Here is a 20,333-nt window from a genome sequence, read left to right as displayed (position 1 = left end):
GCCAATGAAGTGTTTCGTTACTAAAGCAATCCTTAATGTATTGTTGTAGATTGCTGCTGCAGAACATGGTCAAAATCTATTTGAAGATGAATCCACGGAATTATACTTTGTGGATTTCTTGCGTGATGTCCCGGAAGTCACTGGAGATGAACCTGATGATGCAGAGTTGAAGGCTCCTAAAATTTATGAGCTTATCCCTTCTTTGGATTATTTGGCTGAAAGATTGCAGATGTTCATGCAACAGTACAATGAAACAATCAGAGGATCAAAGATGGATTTAGTATTTTTCAAGGTATTAGTGCCTGTAATTATATTAACTCAAAAAGTGCCTGGTCTTTTGCACTTCCTGATACATGGATCTCGAATGTTTCCATCAAATTATCTTGGAAATAGCTCAGAATGGCTAGCCCAGTATCCAGCGAGCATTACAAGGAAGCTCTGTAAAGCTATGCTGCGATCTCTTGGCTGCCTTCATTCTCAAAAATTATTCCATGTTTTTGCAGTTCCCAACTTTTCTTTCTCCTGCCTTGCATAATGCAAAGCATGAGTCGTTTGTTTCTACAGTTCACAGTGTGTTTGTTTCTATAGAGCACAGAGTGAATGTCATCTTGCATCTCTGGGAGTTACCTCGTTCTCAAAGGTCTCTTGATGCATGATGCTTTCTTCGGCTCTAGACTGAATGCTTTAATAGATTATTAAGGCATTTCAAATTACTTATTTCTCTATGAAAAATGCAATGGTTGAATAAGAAATGTCTATAGCATACTTGTATTTTACTTTTGGCAGCGTATTTAGAGAGCCTGTAAATAACTCAGCTAAAAGGTTGGGGGAGGGTGTCCTAAGGGGCACGCCCTCAGATCTGCTGAGTACAAACACTGCGTATGACATTGCTTCATATGAACTCGATACCAGGACATTTCTTTTGAGCTAGCCCTGCTGCCCGGTGAAGCCAGAGGGAAATCTCTTCATCTTGATGAGTACAGCACTGACTCTTTGACATATGCTCCAGAGAAGGCATCTGGCTGTTGAGAAGTGGTTGCTCAGTGATGTGCTTCTAGACTAAGATTATATTCTTTTTACATCTTGTAATCTCTTTTTTTCTCAATACACAGGATGCGATCGTCCATTTGATTAAAATATCGCGGATTATTCGTACTCCACAAGGAAATGCATTGTTGGTGGGTGTGGGTGGATCTGGAAAACAGAGTCTGACCAGACTAGCATCATATATTGCTGGATATGAGAGCTTTCAGATTACTTTAACAAGGTAACACAACACAGTGTACGTAGACATTTGCTCCTTAATTTGCCATAGAAATGAACTGCTCACAGTCAGTTTGAAATGCAAACCTGTCAAACATTCTATCCCTCATTGTAAACTACATTTTCAATCAAAAGCACCTGTGCAAATGCACAGTCTATAGATGACAGATCCTGGGTCTTTGTTTTGCTGCCTTTATGCTATTGACAAGAAATCTATCTTTCCTTCAGCATTTGAATCTGCAATGTAATCCTGTGAAATCCCACTAAAATACCATTTAGCATAAAGATAACATGCAATAACCTGCTGCTATACTCTGCATAGTGGGCAAATGCTGATGGCCAGGGGAAATAGTAACTTTTTCTATATACTAGGTAGTGCTGGAATTTCATAATTTGTAGAAATTTGAGAGGAGGGGGGTGTGCCATTTTAAAAATATAGAAGTTAGAACTCTGTATTTTAAGTTCCATTTACTTGGTTTCTTTTAAGAGGCCTTTTTATTAACCTTACTATACTTCATTTTATATTCCGTAATCTGAAATCTGTAGTTGAATTTGTATGGACTTCATCTGAATTTTACTTGTATGCACCAGCTATAAGAGGTGTAATGAAAGAACCAGTCATGGTCTCCATTTACAGCAGAGTTGATCAACCCAAGTGATAATGTTCAAACATCGTTTATGGGGCTTGATTTCAGTTAAAGCAAATAGCACAACAAAAACCTCAGTCCTGGTTGTTCTTGTCTCTTTATGATTTCCTTTAACCTGCTCTCTATATCTTTGAAAGATAATCCAGCTGTATTTATGTAATGGATGCAGGTATCAGAACTTACTTGACAGCTTAATCCAACAGTATTAACCTACAGTTCTAATAAAGAATTTACAACTGCAAACTGTAAGAATGCAAAGCATCGTCATCATTGCCGTAGACATAGTATTACTCTTATTGTCTCTTTTGCCAGCATGTTATTCTGTTGCTTTCGCATCCTTTCCCATTGCTTATGGTACTGATCATTTACTTTTGGAAAATGTTTAAGAGAAAAACCCTGGAAAAATGAAACTAGGCGATACGGTATTAATTTCCTATGTAGATTTATTCTTGCCTTAAGGAAGCTGAGCCAGATGATAGATATTTCCTAGAATGATCTGTAATTTTTGTTCTCTCTTTCTTTAATCCTTTTCTATCCCAGAACGTATGCCACCAATAACCTTTTGGATGATCTGAAAATCTTGTACCGCACTGCTGGACAAAAAGGAAAGGGCATTATCTTTATATTCACAGACAATGAAATAAGAGATGAATCTTTTCTTGAGTACATGAACAATGTTTTGACTTCAGGTGAAGTTTCAAATCTTTTTGCACGAGATGAAATAGGTGAAATCACACAAGACCTGATACCGGCAATGAAGAAGGAGTACCCAAGGTGTACTCCCACTGGTGAAAATCTTTATAATTACTTTCTTGCTCGAGTTCGTAATAACCTGCATGTGGTTCTTTGTTTTTCTCCTGTTGGAGAAAAATTCAGAACTCGCGCACTCAAATTTCCAGGTCTGATTTCAGCCTGTACCATGGACTGGTTCCAGCACTGGCCTAAAGATGCTCTTGTAGCAGTTGCACAGCATTTTTTAGTTTCCTACCATATTGAGTGCACAGACGGAGTGAAACAAAGTGTTGTTAACACCATGGGAACATTTCAAGATATTGTAGCTGAAAAATGTGTTGAATACTTTGAACGATATAGGCGAAGAACATTTGTGACTCCAAAATCTTACCTGTCCTTCATTGGAGGCTACAAAGCTATTTACAAAGAGAAGTTTGCCAATGTTGGAAGTTTGTCTGAACGCATGAGAACAGGTACTGTAAACTCTGTTTGATTTTGTTCTTTTGTTTTTAAAAAGGTAAGAAGAATCTGAGCAAAAGTATGTAAAAGTATAAATTCTTATACGCCTAGAGATTGAAGTTATGGATTTAAATCGTGAGCTCACTTTCATTTGAAAGCAGACTCCTATATTTTCAGCTGTGTTGTGTGTGTTTACAAACCATGTAGAGGTTTTGTTTCAATGAACTTTGTGAATATTGCAGATTGCAGATGTGATTTGAAAATAGTATTAGCTAGCAGTTAAAATACCTGGAACTCCCACTTTGACATGTATGCATGATAAAGAACTACTGAGATCCTAGTTGTCACATTTAGACGTGCTAGAAGTAAAGATGAGGGAAGGTAAGTAAATATTCAGGTTCAGTCACTCTGAAGAATCTTTTAAAGAAACAGTTATATGGCAAATGTAAAATTTCCAAAATATTGCACTGCACAAGGTCATACACAGTAAACACTGGAACTGAATGGTGTTTGGAGGTGAATGTGAACTTCAGCTTTTTCTTCTCCCATTGTCGCCAATTGCAGAACTGAGCTCTGTACAAATACCTCCATAGGTAGAGGGTGACTGGCTGCCTGGAAGGAATATATGTGATTTTTTTGAGGATTAGAAAGATCTACATGATGCATTTACATTTACATACATGTATTTATATATAAGGATTATCATAGTGGTAAATTTTCTGGGTGATTTTCTCATCATTTGATAAAAATGTTGGAGCACTGCATTACTCAAGAATCTGTAGTTTCTTTTACCCTCATATCATCTGGATGTTCATGTAATGTTGAATTTAGAAGCTCAGCCTAGTCTGCTTGTGTCTTCACTTGCATTGTCAGGATGCCAAATTCCTCCTGTGTTTTGTACAGAGTACAGTCTAGTACTTCTTATGATCTCATGGATTTCTGAAATTGCACTCATAATTATTGAGTGCCATTCACAATACTAATATTTTTCAATATATGTGTTTAATATTTAGTGTCCCTCTCATATATAAGAATATAAACAAGTGATCGTGACAGATTCTAAAGACTCTTTCCCATTAAAAAAAAAAAAAAAGAAAAATTAAATAGCAAATGGATATTATCTGATTATCTATGCTTAATTTTGGTGTTCAACAAAGGAGATCACTCACTGGGGTTCCTAAATATGAATCTGTGTGACTTGTTTTGAGTATCCAGATTGCTTCGCTGAGATTTCTCTCTCAATAGGTCTTCCTGTTGCTAAAATGGAATTTGTCCAACACAGGTCTTGCTAAACTGATGGAAGCTGAGGTTTCAGTAAATCAGCTCTCCAAAGAGTTGGTGATGAAGGAGAAAGATTTGGCTGTAGCTTCAAAAAAAGCTGATGAAGTTTTATTGGAAGTAACCATGAAAGCCCAAGCTGCTGAAAAGGTGAAAATGCAGGTGCAAAAGGTAAAAGACAAAGCTCAGGCCATTGTGGATGACATTGCCATTGACAAAGCAGCAGCAGAAGAGAAGCTTGAAGCTGCAAGACCTGCATTGGAAGAAGCTGAGGCGGCTCTGCAGGTCAGAGTCAAAGATATTCTGAACATGCATGTAGTTAATGATTGTTATTTGTAATAATATCGCTTATGCTTCTGACATGAAAAAAAAATATTGAAAGGACTAGCACTGACCTCTTAATCCTTGCAGAAGAAAACCTGAAAACTGAGGCAGTGCAGAGGTAGGATGGGCAGAAGCTCCTCTACGGTCAGATAATGAAGCAGTCATTGAGTTGCAGTATCCTTAAGGACTTTCGGTAGTATTGCTTCTGGGTGAACTGCAAAACTGCAGCAATTGCATTATATATACAGTCCTCTCAAAAACCATATTTCTCTACCATCAAGTGATTGCTTAAATAAATGGATTATTTTATTTTTTATTTTTTCAGACAATAAAACCTTCTGACATTGCAACTGTTCGCAAACTGGGTAAACCTCCTCACTTGATAATGCGAATTATGGATTGTGTGCTACTTTTATTCCAAAGAAAAATAGACGCAGTAACACCTGATCAAGAACGCCCATGTGTGAAGCCATCATGGACTGAGGCTCTGAAGCTAATGAATAATTCAGGATTTCTTAGCATGTTGCTTACTTTCCAGAAGGTAAGAAGTTAATTGTGGCACTATTACTCCTATCACTATCTTTAGGGACCATGTGAAAGTATATTCTGCCTTCAAAGGTAGTTTGAAACAGATGAGGCTTTTGTGTACCTATAGTTGTAGATACCTTCGTGATCATTCCTCTCCATTTTCATGGTTTGTTATTTCAGTAACCTTTCTCTTGGGCCACACAGTTGTGATGGCAGACACAAGTATCCCAAGCACTAGATCAAATTTTGAGAAGCTTAGTGTTATCTTTATTCAGGTAGTCCCTGCTTCTCAGTAGGAATTTGCCTTAAAAGAACTCACTGTTGATTTTTCAAATGGCTCACCATCTCCAGTGCTACCAGGCCTGTTTGCATATAAGGCACTCTAGAACTCTGCCTCAGGAATTGTTTGCTGGGGAGCTAGGAGGAAATACAGAAGAAAATGTACATCCTGTCTGGAAGAATACTGAGATATTTGGGAACTTTCGAGGTTCTTTCGCTAGAAATATACTGAAATGCAGAATGAACTGAGAACCTTTGTGTCAACTGTAAGAAAAATAAAAACAAATGCAGGTTTTTATTTCTGTCAGGATAGAAACTTGTCCCATTTACAGGAAGATTCACTGAACTGTGAGACAAGGGAAATTTCTCTGCAGGGAAGGGAAGAAAGATGTCACAGATAGCTGGACCAGAAAAAGAGCTAGGCTGGAATATGGAATGGCAGAATCATGGCCCAACTTTAAAATCCAGAAAACCAAGCAGGTTTTGGCAAAACCTGGGTTTTCTGCAACATTGCAGAACATGCTCTTTCATTGATACACTGATTTTTTAATCTGCTTCAGCTGTGCATTTTGCTGATGCCTTTTCTGCTACTGAGATGTTTTTATTGTGCAGATGGGACTTGAAACCATGATTCTCACTATCCCCAGGAGCCATTTCTCTCAGTGAGCCATATTGAGAAGGCACCATGTGGAAACTGCCTCTGTAGACAGTCTCTTCCTGGGGCTGTCAATCTGGTCACTTTTCCAAGTGCTATCTTCACTAAACAGAAAGAGGAAATGAGTTTAAAGATAATGGGGACTAATTATACACTCCTTACTCAAGCTTCTCTCTAATGAGGCTTCCAGTTTTGGTACTTTTTAATAGTGTATGTGTTCCTGCTGGTAGTTGGCAACACATTTAACTTTACTCAGAGGAGTCAGAACAACCTCTATGGGACTGAGTTCTTGCAGGAATTGATACTGATGAATGTGGTGAAGAACACTGGACTACTTCTATCTCTGATGAGGTACTTCACATGCTGTCCTCCTGCCTCATTTCTTGTTTCTAAGATTGAGTATGTATAAGAAAGCTCATTGTGTCTGGAGTTCTGAGTAGACTACACTGCTTACTTGTTTGTGAGATTTTTTCTTGCCATATTTTTTTAGGCAAGGAAGATTAGTGGATGAAATAGTTCCTTGGGTTTAAAGTTCATTACTTAGAAGGAAAAGCATGAGATTTTTCAAGTTCTTGAACAGAGATTTAGGCCACTACTGATTGATCTTTGCTTCACCTTTGCCAGCTTGCTAGCTCATGATTTTGAGTAGGAGAATGAAAAAGTCAAAATGTTTCTCCAGCGCTATTTTACATTTTAGCAAAGGCTCATAGTGAAAACATCAGCATATTTGATCTTAGGAATAATACAATGAATGTTTATGTTCTTACAGTAGCTGGGGATCAGACTAGTACAAGACTCCTTTCATTGCCAAAAAAAGAAAGATTCTTAATGCCTCTATTGTTAAGCAACCATTGTTACCCTGTATAAGCTCTTCTACTCTCTACATTGCTTAAGGAGATGAATTCCATTTTCTTCTGACACTTACATAATTATAGATTAACCACCATCATCAAAAGATCTGGCTTTTCATGTTCTCAACAGATTGTGAAGGGGAAAAAAATCTGACATCAGAATAGTGCAATGAACAGCTAAAAGGAAAAGAGTTGGCTTCAGTGAAGTGAAGTCAGTGCCTTGCAGTTTTACCTTTTTCCTTCCTAAAGCTGCATGTTTGACTCCCTTAGCTGTATTCACACTAGTGCCTGTCTGATGCCATGGTGAGCTTGTTCAGGGAACTAGCCTAGAAGAAAACTAATCACTAGTTTTTGACTTAGATTTCTGTCATATTAGGTTCCAAACTAGCTCACCGAGCATCAGTGATGGTACTAAAGATAGGTCTAGAACATCTGGTTAAGGGGGAGAGGAAAGAAGGTACAGTGCTGTAGCAGCAATAACTTAGATCAGCTTAAGTTGTCATGGAGCTACAAGTACAAGTAATGTCTGTAAATCTTATGGGTCAAATAGAGATATTAAATGCAAACTCAAGTCCATCTGTTGCAATGGACGTAGGAGCTATTTTCACTGGAGTTCACAAAAAACAACTAATCTTCTGTCCTTTATAAGAGTGAAAAGGAACAGTGGTGTTTTGTTCATTTCTTCTGTGAGAAGTGGGAGCACCATGTTTTTAAAAGAAAAATGTTTCTGTGAAAATGAATTTATTCTAAAATCCATTTTAAAAAATAATTTTTCCTTTCCATTGACTAGGACTCAATTACAGGAGAAACTGTGGAGCTTTTAGAGCCTTATTTGGATATGGAGGATTATAATCTTGAGACTGCTAAAAAAGTATGTGGAAATGTAGCAGGTCTTTGCTCATGGACACAAGCAATGGCTTACTTCTATGGTATTAATAAAGAAGTTCTTCCTCTTAAGGTATTTCATATTAGTAATTTCATTTTTCTGAGAGACGACTGTAGTTGAGTGGAAAAAATGTTGCATTATTTTGGCTAAAGAAGATCACGAGTTACAAGGGATTCTTGTTTCTTCACACCTGGTTGTGAAGTCAAGCACATAGAGGTTAAGTATATCCTGGCAAATTTTTCCCCTGACACAGCTACCCTGTGGTACAGTTGTTACTTGTGTGAACACAGTCAACTTTCAACGGGAGCCTTAGTACACAGGTTCTTTATGGAGCCTGGCTATCTGCGAGTGGGAGACACCGATACTGTCTCTGCTCTCAGACTTGGTGCCAGGCACTATGGTTTTGAGAAAACTTCTCCTCGGATCTACTGGCCTGGAAAGGAGAATACTCATTGTGGTCTTGGTGGAATCTGGGAGACGAGAGACTGTTCTTGGCACAGAAGTATTGTTTAAGGAATTTAGCTGGAATTCATCTCTCTAAGAAAACTTTGGAGTGTCAAACTGCTACACATGAGTGTATATATAACAAAGTAAGTAGTCACCTGGCATGGAATTCTGTCGTAATATTGAACTACAGTAGAAAGGGATCAGCTACTGTTGTCTGCATTCCTGCAGATAGCTTTATTGTCTTGGAAATGTTTAATTTATGAGCATATTGAAGAAAAAGGACTTTGAATATTTATATAGTGATTTATAATCATTGCCTCTACAGGGAATTTTATGGCTCTTTTCTGAAGAAATACATTCAATCAGTTATGCTTCCACTGTACTTACGTTCAGTGTCCTGTTGTATAAGCCACCGTATCAATAGTATAGTAAAAACTTTTGGCATATTCTTCTAGTATATCTAGATAGATCTGATTCAAATTCATTAAAAGCATGATATTTTTGATTCAAGTAACTCATAGAGAAAACTGTATTTCCATGATATATAAGTAGCAATTCCCTTTTCAAATAATGGGATGTTCACTAATGAAAACAGAATTTGAAATGGGGCTATTGAGAGCAATAAAAGAGAGCAAGACCTAGGGGAACTATCGGATTTATATGCAGATGCAGCTCTGAAAGCTGCAAAAGGGCTCTTGCAGTTTTTATTTGAATATATATGACTTAAGATCATGTATAAATTTAACTTTTTATTCAAGTATTTACGTTCTTGTCACACTGTAGCTGATAAAAAAATGAGCACGCATTCCTTGGCAAAGTGGTGCCTATTGTCAGGTATAGCAACAGTCACAAATACTTTAGAACTGAAGTTGACAGAGGGGGGAAGTGTTTAAAGTATGCAGGAGATGTTGAAGGAAGCACTGGAGTGATGCTAAGAAAATAATTGAAAATAAATGTACAATTAAACTGCACAAAGTACTAGCACAGGCTAAATCATCCAGTGCTAAAAGCAGGTTTACTGAATGAATTAATCAAGCTGCTTGCTCCTAACTGCTGTTCTAGGAGATAAAACCCCTTCAACACCTGCAGAATCCATCCAATATATTTTTAAATTGCGTCTTAACTGAGACTTACTGTCTCATTTATCTTAAATGTGACAACTTGTGAAAACTAATTAATAGTGACTTATAGTTTAGTAAAGATAGTGTGCAAAAATGAACTCATTCCTAGAAACGGAGACCTACATTCTTTAGATACGCGCGGGCAGCCTAGGGGTGATTAGTTAGAATCAAACACAGCAAGTGTAACCAAATGTTGCCTGCAAATACAGTGCTGAGTAGTTGCTTGTCATACAGTGGTCACCAAGTGTGTGCCACTTTCCTGTAAACCTTCAGCATAACCACGAGCCATTCCTTTCTACCTTGTTTCCTAGTAAACAAGCGTGTTGGATTAGCCTGATAATTCTGAAATGCCATCTGCTTTTATCCATTAGTTGAAGAATGTCACAGCAGAATGAAGAAGCCCTGGCTTTTGCTACGATTCTGTTAGCCTCCGATTGAAACACTGTCTATAGGAGTGTAATTTCCCTTAGAGATATCTCCAATGATTTTAATTAAGTTCTCCTTAGGCTGTTACAATGATCAATGGAAGTTTGTCTACGATTTATAAATTCTGTTTGATATTGAGGATTCTTCTTGTCAAACTCAGTTTTAAATATGAGGCTTTATTGCCTTTTCTGCTTTCACTTGTCTCCATGCTGAACTAAAAATCACAGCAGGCAGTAAGAGGAAATCTTGCACCTGAGGAAGAGGTAACAACCAAGGAGTATCGAAATCTGATGGTCATCATTTAAATAAGTGTGTTCCTGTCAAGGTGGTGCCCCCTGGGCAGGAAAACAAGCATTCAAGTCTGAATTCAAGGCTCGCAATAACTGTGGACGGAAAGCATATGCTCTGGGAGGTGAAGGGGAGGATTAGATCACTTAATGAAACAGATTGAAATTGGGACATGTAACAACAGAAAAACTAGAGATTCTTTCAGTAGCAAGGGGAGGCTGTGAAAAGCAGATAAGAGCCATGATCTCTCTGCCTTTCCAAGGTTGTTTTAATCCCAAAGAATAGTCAGTGATAGTGAAGAAATTGAGGCCATGATTTTATTACTGTCACTCTGCATGGGTCTGTTTGCATGTGTGTATACATATATACGTATACATATGTATAATTTTTTTGGATTAGTGAAGTGAAAACATTGGCTTTGGAATGTCTGCAAAGCCTGTGTATGTGTTTGCCTCTCTTACAATGTTTCCCTAAATAACGGTGACTCCAAACTTATCCTGATATTGAAGCTCTGAGAAAGCTGATACCAAACCAGTGGAGTGTCTATGTGCAAAATCTTCAGTGATCTGGGACAGGAGCAGCTTGAGATTGCATTTCCATGGAGAATCATCAGTGAGATGCCACATGCCCAGGACAGGACTGAAGCAAAAGGCAAAGGTGGTCACCCAGCATATCCACAGAGGTTCATGAGCAGAGTGACAGTGTCCAAGTGCAAGAAGCCTTCTGGCCTGGTCCAGCAGTAGTGAGCACTGAATAGACTGTAAGAACAGTGAACTTGGAAGGCCAAAATTCCTGAAACAAGAGAGATGCTAGGAAGCCTCCAAATCTTCCTTACTTTTGGTGAACTATAAAGTTTCAGCTGCTTTTTTTCTTAGGGGTTCTCCTAGAGTTTCTTGAATTTACTGAGCAACAGCTGATCTTCAGAGTGATCTGAGGTTGGTCTGAGCATTCCATTCGAGACGGGGGGGGTCGCATTAAAGGCTGTGAGTTTTTTTTTAATTGGAGAAGGCATTTTTATTTAAATGCCTTCTTGGATCAGGGCCGAATATACTTGGTGCTTTGCAAAATTGAGTTTGTAATGAATCAACGAGAAACTTATGGCTATGTTAATACTAATAAATTAAGCAGTACCAGGGAATTTTTCTAGACATTGGAAAGTGATCATCTGCATTGTTAGATTGTTAGAATGATCCCTAGTGTGAATTTGATCTTGCCTAAGCAGCATTTTCTCAGCAATCTCTGAGCACCTTTGAGGAACTGGCTTGGTCCAAGGGCCAGTTCTACAAGGCTGTTTGCATGCAGCCATACTGTTTTAGAGACTGAGAGAGTTTAATGTGAGCTTGTTTACGCTAGTTAACCTCAGTGCCAGAGAGAGGTCCTGGGCATGTTTAATTTAACAGTGTAGCTGTGGACTGGAATGGCGTGTTTGCTTGTGCTGGTTTTATGTGGAATGCAAAAAGGTTAAAAGAGGCAGGATCACCTCACCACGTGCTCTGAAGTCCTCTCCGAGGGCATCTCAAAGAAGGCAAAATAGCTACTTAACAATTTAGTCTGTGGCCCTTGTTGGCACATGTACTGTCTCCAATTTGCCCCATGCAGAGACACAGAGAGCAGGTAGAGGCACTGGCTGGAGCAGATGTTAAGAAGATTGTGTGGCTGCCCACAATGCCAATGGCAAGAAAAGGCTGAAGCTGCTGCTTTCACACAAACCTAGGCATGTTCTAGCGTAGTCCTCCTCTCCAGCAGCACAGATAAGAGCGTGAATCTCATGTCTCAAATCCTCATGATTCATTCACATAAAATCCATTTATTGAGGCTTTCACACTGCATCCAACTGGAACAAATTGTGAATCCTTGCTTTGCTGTGTGACTCAGAGGGATGAAATGAAGGGTGTGAAGCTTGTTCACATAACAATGCCACTAAAATTAGAAAGGCCACAGTGTTTTTTTGTGGTTGGGAGACACATTTCCTTCTCTCCCGTAATTGGCTGGAAATCTTCATACGAAGCTGCCTGCGACTGTAAATAGCCTTCTTGTGCAGATTCTCCTTGGCAGCAGAACTTGCCTTCTGCTCTCATGGCAAAGCTCTGCACAGGAAGCTGCCAGCCAACCCGCCAGTGATGTCAATACAAAAGCAGTGTTTGTACCCATGTAATTTTGAAAAATGGAGTTGGAATGAAAAACAGGGAGAGAGCAAATAGTGATGATTTCATAGGGTAATCTGAAACAAGTAGTCTTTCTGCCTTTGGGAATCACATAGGTTGGGCTTCCTGGCATGTTAGCAGTCATTCTTGTGACTAATTATGAATAATCAACCGTTATCCGTCACATGTGATTAAGCAGCCTACAAATCAAGCTGATACCAAAATGTATTACTACTTTGTAATGATTACCCTAAAACTGGCTGAAAACTTTTGTTAAATTGTTTGTAAAATAATTTCTTCTTGTAAGTTATTTTCTAGAAATCCCATAAAGTCTTGTGCAAATAATAATGGGGGTATTTTTGTGTTAGAGTACAATATATTTTACTTTGTACTCATCTGAAATTTTTTCGTTGTCCCAACATCTTCAAAACTGGTAGCATTTTAAGAGCTCTTAAGAACTGGGAAGTCTGTTTTATCACTCTTTTGCACATTTGTGGGTAGTTTATTGCTGCATGGAGTTCTGTTTTTCATATTTACAAGACATCATTGTTCATATGTATTGGGAATTCACATGGCCATTCTTTTCCATTGAGGCTCATGTCCTGCTGTGATAAATGTCAAGGTGAAATATGAATCCACAGAGCCAGGTGTAAGTTCTCTGTTGTTCCAGCTGCTCTGCCTAGGCTGTTCTTCCCAACTCTCCAAGGACCTTGTTCCCTGTTAAACCTCAATATTTGTCAGCTGGGGGTGAAACAATATGCCATGATTTTGTTTTACTCTCATTTTTAGCCTTCACAGAGTTGAAGGATAAGAGGATGCTCTGCACTGGGGAAGGGGCCGTGGGAATGAATAAGAGAGAGAAGGCTGGTTCAGGGCTCTTTCTGGATCTCGGTAAAAATGGCCCAACAGATGGCTTAATAAGGTAACTGATTTAATAAGACAGAATAATAAGAGGAGTTTATAATAGCTTGAATGACCAAAAAAGAGAGTTTTCTCTCCATGGACAGGATCTGCTCTGTGCAGCATGCCATGGGAAAATCTATCCAGGCTCTGTCTGATGCTGCATGAATGTGGGGTTTCCAGCATCTGAACGATGTAAGATTTACTCACTATCTATGTTCCTCTGCTTATTATGGGTCTTTTTAAAGCAGTTATCTTGTTAGGACATTTGTTGTTGGGCCTTTCTTATTAAGATCCAGAAAGAGCTCTGCATGATCTCTCTCTTACCTCACCCTCTCCACCTCTCCCCTGGTGGACAGTAACACTACATCACCTACTCAAAAATCCTTTTCTGTTTAAACTTTTCCTGGTAGCCCAAGATTCACTAAAAAATAACAGCAGTGGTTCTTAAATCTGCTTAGCTGGATCTTAACAAGACTCACTGATTTAACAGTGTTTATCTCTAGGAGATGCTGTTTAATGTGCTCTTTGATAAACAGTCAAGTAAAAATATTTCAGCATTCTTGCATGATGGCAATTATATGAGCAGCCATTTTGCAGGCTTATCTCCATTATAAAATATTTGTTTATCTCTAGAATCTGTCAACAGACACAGTGGCTACAGTAAACAATTTTTTTTGCTGACAATGCTATTCTCTAGATGTGTAACTCGTAAAGCAATACTACTTTGTTGATTAGAACATATATGCTTTTCCAATTCCATGCTCACAGACCTGTCTTTTGATATCCACCAGACTTCATGCTGCATTTTTTATCATACCTAGATCTCAAAATATGGTCTTGGCTCTTCCTTTTTTTTTTTTTTTTTTTCTTATGCAAAGAAAGAAGAATTTGCTGATTTAACATATTTTGATAAGAATTAGATCTATATTTTCGGTCAAGATCTAATGTAAAAACCCAACCCATTATTATACTTTTTGCTAAGAGTCATCTCAGAGATTCCTTGTACTATTACTCTTCTGGTGTGATTTAATGTGTCAAATTTCATTTTTGTAATAAAACTGTTTCTTACCTTCCATCTTCATAACTCTTATAGCAGAAAAAAAAAGAAATAAGATACAGGATATTTAAACAAGTATTTTAAATATTCAGAGTAAATGGAAGCAACCTTTATCTGTAAGTGTGAATTTCATAAGAACTTTGTCAGTCTGTAATCCTTTGCAAACATGTATTTGGAAACACATCCTGAATTCATAGAACACTTTTTTTTCTGTTAAGAGTATACAAGTTAAGAGGCCAGATTTAAATGACTGGCAACTCATCATGCAAATTTATGTAGAGATGTGAGAAAAGTCTCTAGAGTTTTAGTTTCCAGAGGAGTAAAAAATGCATTTGCTATATTTTTATTATAGAAGTAATTCATGGGAAAAGAGAGGAGATTAGTTTTCATTACCATTATTATTATTTTATAATCCATAAGGACTATCTTATTTTCTTTTACACTGAGAATATATTACAAAAAACATTGTATGGGTTGCCTCATTTATCTAGTATACAGCTATTTCAAAGTGTATTGTGATTTCAAATCATTGATCATTGTGTGATCAATAGATCATTCTGAAAATATTATTAAAACATTTTGAGATTGCATTGAATAACTTTAATGTTATGCCTGTGTTTCAGTTTTAGGTTGAAAAGTAAAAAAGGAGAAAAACTGCTGTCATATTAAACATGTATTATTGTAAAAAGCACCCAACACAATACAATATGTGCCATTAAACAAATGTCATTTACTCTTGCCGAATAATAGGTATTAACTACTTTTTACTTTCAAATGTTTGTAGGCAAATTTAGCCTTGCAAGAGGGAAGACTTGCGGCTGCCCAAACAGAACTGAATAATGCACAAATTCAGCTGGATGAGAAGCAAATGGAACTGGATCAAGTACAAGCCATGTATGACACTGCTATGAAAGAGAAGCAGGCCTTACTTGATGATGCTGAGGCATGCAGAAGGAAGATGAACAATGCCACAGCTCTGATTGAAGGATTAGGTGGAGAAAAGGTACTAGTGCGTATGAGTAGGTTTCCAGCACAAAGTAGGCTCTCAGGTTTGAGGATGCTCCATAAAGTTCATTAAGAGTGCTCAAGAAATCCAAGGCATGGCAACATCTCGATATTGTATGACACTTTATTTTAGCTATATGTATGTTTTTTGCTTGAACGTAATGTATCTAATGAAGTAAAATGATGTCTTGTGTTAACTTAATTCGTCTGTATGAAGATTTATGTCATATCATATGGCTCGTATTGAGATAAAGTTCAGATTTAAAGCCAAGGAGCCAAATTCCTTTTAGATTTAGTAAGAAGGGGAATTAGGCTTAACCTAAATAATTGCCCTAAAATATTTATAAGAAGGATTAATCTCTTTTTCTCACCAAGTATACAAGAATAGGAATTTGAAGCTTGACTAATTTCCTGAATTATGTTTGAAGTTCATATTTCTACTGGAGCCTTTACAGAATTATGGGCTAATCGTTATCCTCTGCACTGAGCTTGAAATTTACCTTTCCTGTGCAGATTTTTCTGGCTTCAGCTTGAAGGTTTCCAGAGGAAGGAGGGTACTCTTTTTTCTCATCTGATTATTTGATTTGATAATTCCTTGGTTGTTTTCACACAGAGTCAAAATTGATGAGAGTTTTGACTTCAACCATTGCATCCTGTGAGGCCGGGACTTTAGCATTTGTTTGCATATCTGCACTTCAAAATATATCAGTCAAAAATGATAGATGCTTTACTGTATTTTTCAGTGAATTTCTAAATTTAACAACAACACTGAAATAGGAAGCTACAGTGCCTTATTGTGGGTTTTCTGAAGCCTTGTGCTATGTGGTCTTGTAAGAGCTATTATTCCATTCTACTTGTGAAAATTCAGACAAAAAATTAAAAGGCTATATATTAAAACGCACTTGGAGCCTTGGGCAAAACTGACATTGGTTTAAATGCATATTTTCTAAATTTAAAACATGTAGGTCCTGACCAAGATAGCTTGCAGAGTGGTTGGAAGGGAACAGAAACCTGGAGAGAAAGGAATAAATAAAATTTAAAAAAAAAAAAAAAAAGAAAGTCACAGAATCATGGAACAATTGAGATTGGAAGGGACCTCTGGAGATCAGCTAACTCAACCACTTCCTGCTCAAAGCAAGGTCAAATAGCGCAGGTTGCTCAGGGCATAGTTCAATTGGGTTTTGAATATCTCTGAAGATGGACACTCCACAACCTCTCTTGGCAACCTGTTCCAGTCCTTGACCACTCTCAGTGTAAAAAAGCATTTTTGTGTCTTTAATTGTAATTTCTTGTATTTCAATTTGTGCCTATTGCCCCTTGTCCTTTCACTGGGTGCTCCTGGAAAGTGTCTGGCACTATTGTCTTTACACCCTCCCATCAGGTATTTGTGCACATTGATAAAATTCCCCGAGTCGTCTGTTTTCAAGGCTGAACAATCTCAATTCCCTCAGCCGGGGCTGACCCCTTTACATCTTTACATCTCTGGCCAGTTATTTCTTGTTTGCAAGTCTGAGGTTCAGCAAACCGCTTTCGCTCATTAGATGCTCTGCGCTGAGAATTTTTTGTCAGTGCACTCCTTAAAACTTCCTAGATTGCTGTGCCTTGCTGTGTTGTCCTTCCAGAAGATATCAGAGTGGATCACAGCATGGAAAACAAACAAGAAATTAGAGGTTTGCATGTGGTTGCAGAGTCATGATCTCATGGGGATCACGGGGACGTGGTGGCACTTCAGAGAGTTGCCCAGCTGTGCTAATTTCCCAGAAACAGTATGAAAGCTATCCCCATCATTCTGTCTGGTAGGCACTTCTTTGTTTATGTGGATATGCTTGGGGTGCTTCTCCATTAGCCCTGTTTTATAAATTACAAGGTTGCTACTCTTTGTATCACCCCACGTATTTTGTTTGCCAACCTGGTCCTCCACTTCCCCACATGATTGTTGGCCATCATCTCCCTTCCACTTTGTTCCTCCTTTAAAGCACCTACGAGTTTGGCGAGCTTGTTGGCAAAGATGCTTTTTCTCCACTTGATCAGGTCATTGCCATCTCTTCTTCTTCAGAAAAGAATGATTTGAAGCCAAAAATACTCCTGGTTTGAAGAACAATCATTTACTAGAAAGAGATAAATTCTTAAGTTAGATCTTCGTGTTAGTTTTGTGCTTACTTAGTCTAACTTATTTATAATATTTTACATACAGCTTCGTTGGACAGCAAGCAGCAAAAACTTTCAAAATCAAATTATTAATTTAGTGGGGAATGTTCTTCTGGCCACTGGATTTCTCTCTTACTCTGGACCTTTCAATCAGGAGTACAGAAATTTGCTGCTCCAATTGTGGAAGAAAGAGATGGACAACAACAAGATTCCATACAGTAATGTAAGTGTTCATGTTCCATCCCGACCTTACTCTTTGCCTTGCAGAGGAATAATGTTCTGCTGCAGAAAAGTACATAATTGGAAGATTATTTACAGGCTCTCACATTCCATCAAATTTTTTAAAAATAAAAAATCTGAACAGTTGACAACTGAGCTTTGAAAAAAATGCATTTTAAGATCCTCTTTATACTGTCCTGCATTGAAAAATTGGTATATAGGCCATAGGCCAAATCTGAGGGAGAGATGCGGTCTGAAGTCAGCTACCCTGGGAGGAAATTTCATAATATGGGAAATGAAGTAAAATTTACTAGCTTAGAATAGATTTACCTTATCATAAGGAGTTCCATCAGGTACTCACAGTTTTTCCCCATAGTTGGTAGGGTGGTTTTTTTGCAAATGCCATGTTGTGTCTGTAATTTCAGTCATAAAGTCAAGCAAATCAGCCACATTGAGTATTTCCTGAAAGTGGAAAATACCTATATTGAAGAAAACACCAATTGTAACTGTTTCCCTCAGCATCTTAAGTTATCCCCTTAGAAGCAGTAACTTGTGAATATGTGGTTGAGAATACCAGCCCACAACTGGTATTACTGTGCCTCTATAGTTTTCCAAGCAGTCTTTGAGGAAGGAGTTCCCAAGTTAAGCCCACAGAATGGCACAGAGGTGGAGAGATTGGTCTGTGGGTTCTGGCTTGGGTGGGAGTTATGCCCCAACGAACTTCCAGGGACCCAGCAGGATTTACCCTGTTTGCACTTTTACCATCTGCAGTCCCAAATGCTGCCACTAAAAATGTGCCCTCTCTCTAGATATCCATTTTTTACCCTGATGTAAATCTAGAATATAAAGGGTGAATTTGAGTGAAAACTTTTTCATATATTTTGTATGTCCGACATATTACATCATAAATTCTTTAACCTGCAACAAACTAGTCTAGGAGGGAAAATTTCCCTTATTTTCACTTGGGATTACTTAAGTGCAATATTTTGATAATCTAGATTTGCTCGAAAACGTCTGTAAAATGGAACTAAATGGTTTTTCCTTTTTAAAGCTTCACACTGTTATTCTTAGTGTAGCTTGATTAAGTCTTGATTGACATAAATATACTCTTACACCCAGTTATAGAAAAAAACATGGCACATTTTGAACCAGGAAATATCACCTCTGCACCATCCTGCATTATCAATCGATACCCTCCTGTCATACCTTCTGCTGTGTACCCACACTATTTAATTTAGTTTAATTTGAAGTGTCTTGTTGAAATGATTAAGTTAAGCAAAACCTGGATTTTGTAAAGCTTGGTTTACACCACTTCAACTTGCTCCAGTCTAAGCTCTTAAACCCATGAACATTCGTCACCAGTGAGGCTGTTCTCAGTGAGCCCGACATTGCAGCTTCTCCTCAATTGGCTTAAGCCTGTGTGGATGGAGGTGGCCTAAAATGCAGTGGAGCTACAGTCCCACCATGCAGCTTCAGTTCCCTGTCACATCATATATGACCTTTATTAAAGCGAGCAACCTGCATGCTGGGACCATGATACAGGGCAAGTTTCTTTACGTGAATCTTATTCTTTCCTTTTACTACTATTTGCCTCAGGAGTGCTGGACCTGGCACCTGTTCTGGTGCATAGGCTTTGCTTGTGGCCAGCAGCAGCCTTGTTCCTATTCCATGACTTTTAGGTCTATCCAATATTCTCCCTTGCACCTGGAAGATGGATTCATGCTGAAGGCAGAATTTAGGCCATAATAATCAATACTTTCCTTCTAAGTAATCAATCTATGTTGCCTTCCACTTGGTTTTGTGAATACCTGCCAACATTTTCTCCAGCAGTAAAGGCTGGAGAAATAGTTCAGGGGTCTCTCTTACTCTTGGCACAGGACTGGAGGCACTAAGCCTGAATGGGTCCTGTCCTCAGCTGTCAAAGCTTTTGACAGAGCAGGTGCTGCTGGAAAGTGCTGGGAGCAAGTGAGCAACCTGTGTACAGCTGTGGCTGTACCATTGTGAAACAGTTGAAGGTAGATTGGTATCCCTGCTGCATCTTCTTTTCAGATTTGTGGGGATTTGACACTTAAATCGTGTGCTTAGGAAGACCTCTTTGCCATGAGAAGTTTGTCATGCCATTTGTCTCATAGAAGTTACTTGTGAATCTTTTGGTTTGGTTTTGGTTTGTTTTTCACATTAAATGGTGCATAATGCTTCTCATAACAGTGATTAACCTTGACCTGACAGAGTGAGCCTCACAGCCCAGCCCAATTTATGCTATGACTTACAAAGATGGATGATTCTGACTTGCACAGCAAAGCTCTTTGAAAGCTCGTGATGATAAGTAATATGTAAGGCCAAGATGGATTTATTAATAAAGTACCAGTAGCAGTGTAGTCTCAGGCAAGATTCTTTACCAGTGTGGTATGGGAGTTATCCTACATACATTCATCCCAGGGAGGCTCTTTCTCAAATTCACTGTACAAGATGTTCTTAGAAGCTACTTACCTGGGGGAATATCTGTCAAGATTCTTACCATTTAAGGATAAGAACTTGGATGTGTAATGTCCTTAGAAAACAAGACATAACGAACTAAAATTCTGGCTTTATGAAGATGTTCTGACCACATTACTACTCAGCTGCATCCCTCAAAATTTGAGGAGTACTTTTTGATGGTTTCTGTGTCGCTTC

General features: G+C 38.3%; 1 protein-coding gene across 1 annotated transcript in view; it reads left to right on the top strand.

Annotated features, from left to right (window-relative positions):
- Window positions 1-20,333, top strand: part of LOC104375270 (dynein axonemal heavy chain 5) — a 168,285-nt gene that overhangs the window by 93,829 nt on the left and 54,123 nt on the right. Inside the window, exons 54-61 of the mRNA XM_086609153.1 lie at window positions 50-292; window positions 1,113-1,267; window positions 2,451-3,115; window positions 4,384-4,664; window positions 5,029-5,244; window positions 7,807-7,974; window positions 15,073-15,291; window positions 17,488-17,664. Coding sequence (XP_086465279.1) covers window positions 50-292; window positions 1,113-1,267; window positions 2,451-3,115; window positions 4,384-4,664; window positions 5,029-5,244; window positions 7,807-7,974; window positions 15,073-15,291; window positions 17,488-17,664 — 2,124 coding nt within the window. The remainder of the gene's footprint in view (window positions 1-49; window positions 293-1,112; window positions 1,268-2,450; window positions 3,116-4,383; window positions 4,665-5,028; window positions 5,245-7,806; window positions 7,975-15,072; window positions 15,292-17,487; window positions 17,665-20,333) is intronic.

The sequence above is a fragment of the Tauraco erythrolophus genome, chromosome 3, assembly GCF_009769465.1.
Source record: "Tauraco erythrolophus isolate bTauEry1 chromosome 3, bTauEry1.pri, whole genome shotgun sequence".
Classification (NCBI taxonomy): domain Eukaryota; kingdom Metazoa; phylum Chordata; class Aves; order Musophagiformes; family Musophagidae; genus Tauraco; species Tauraco erythrolophus.
Note: the sequence above shows the minus strand (reverse complement) of the source record. Positions and strands in the feature narration are given on the sequence as shown.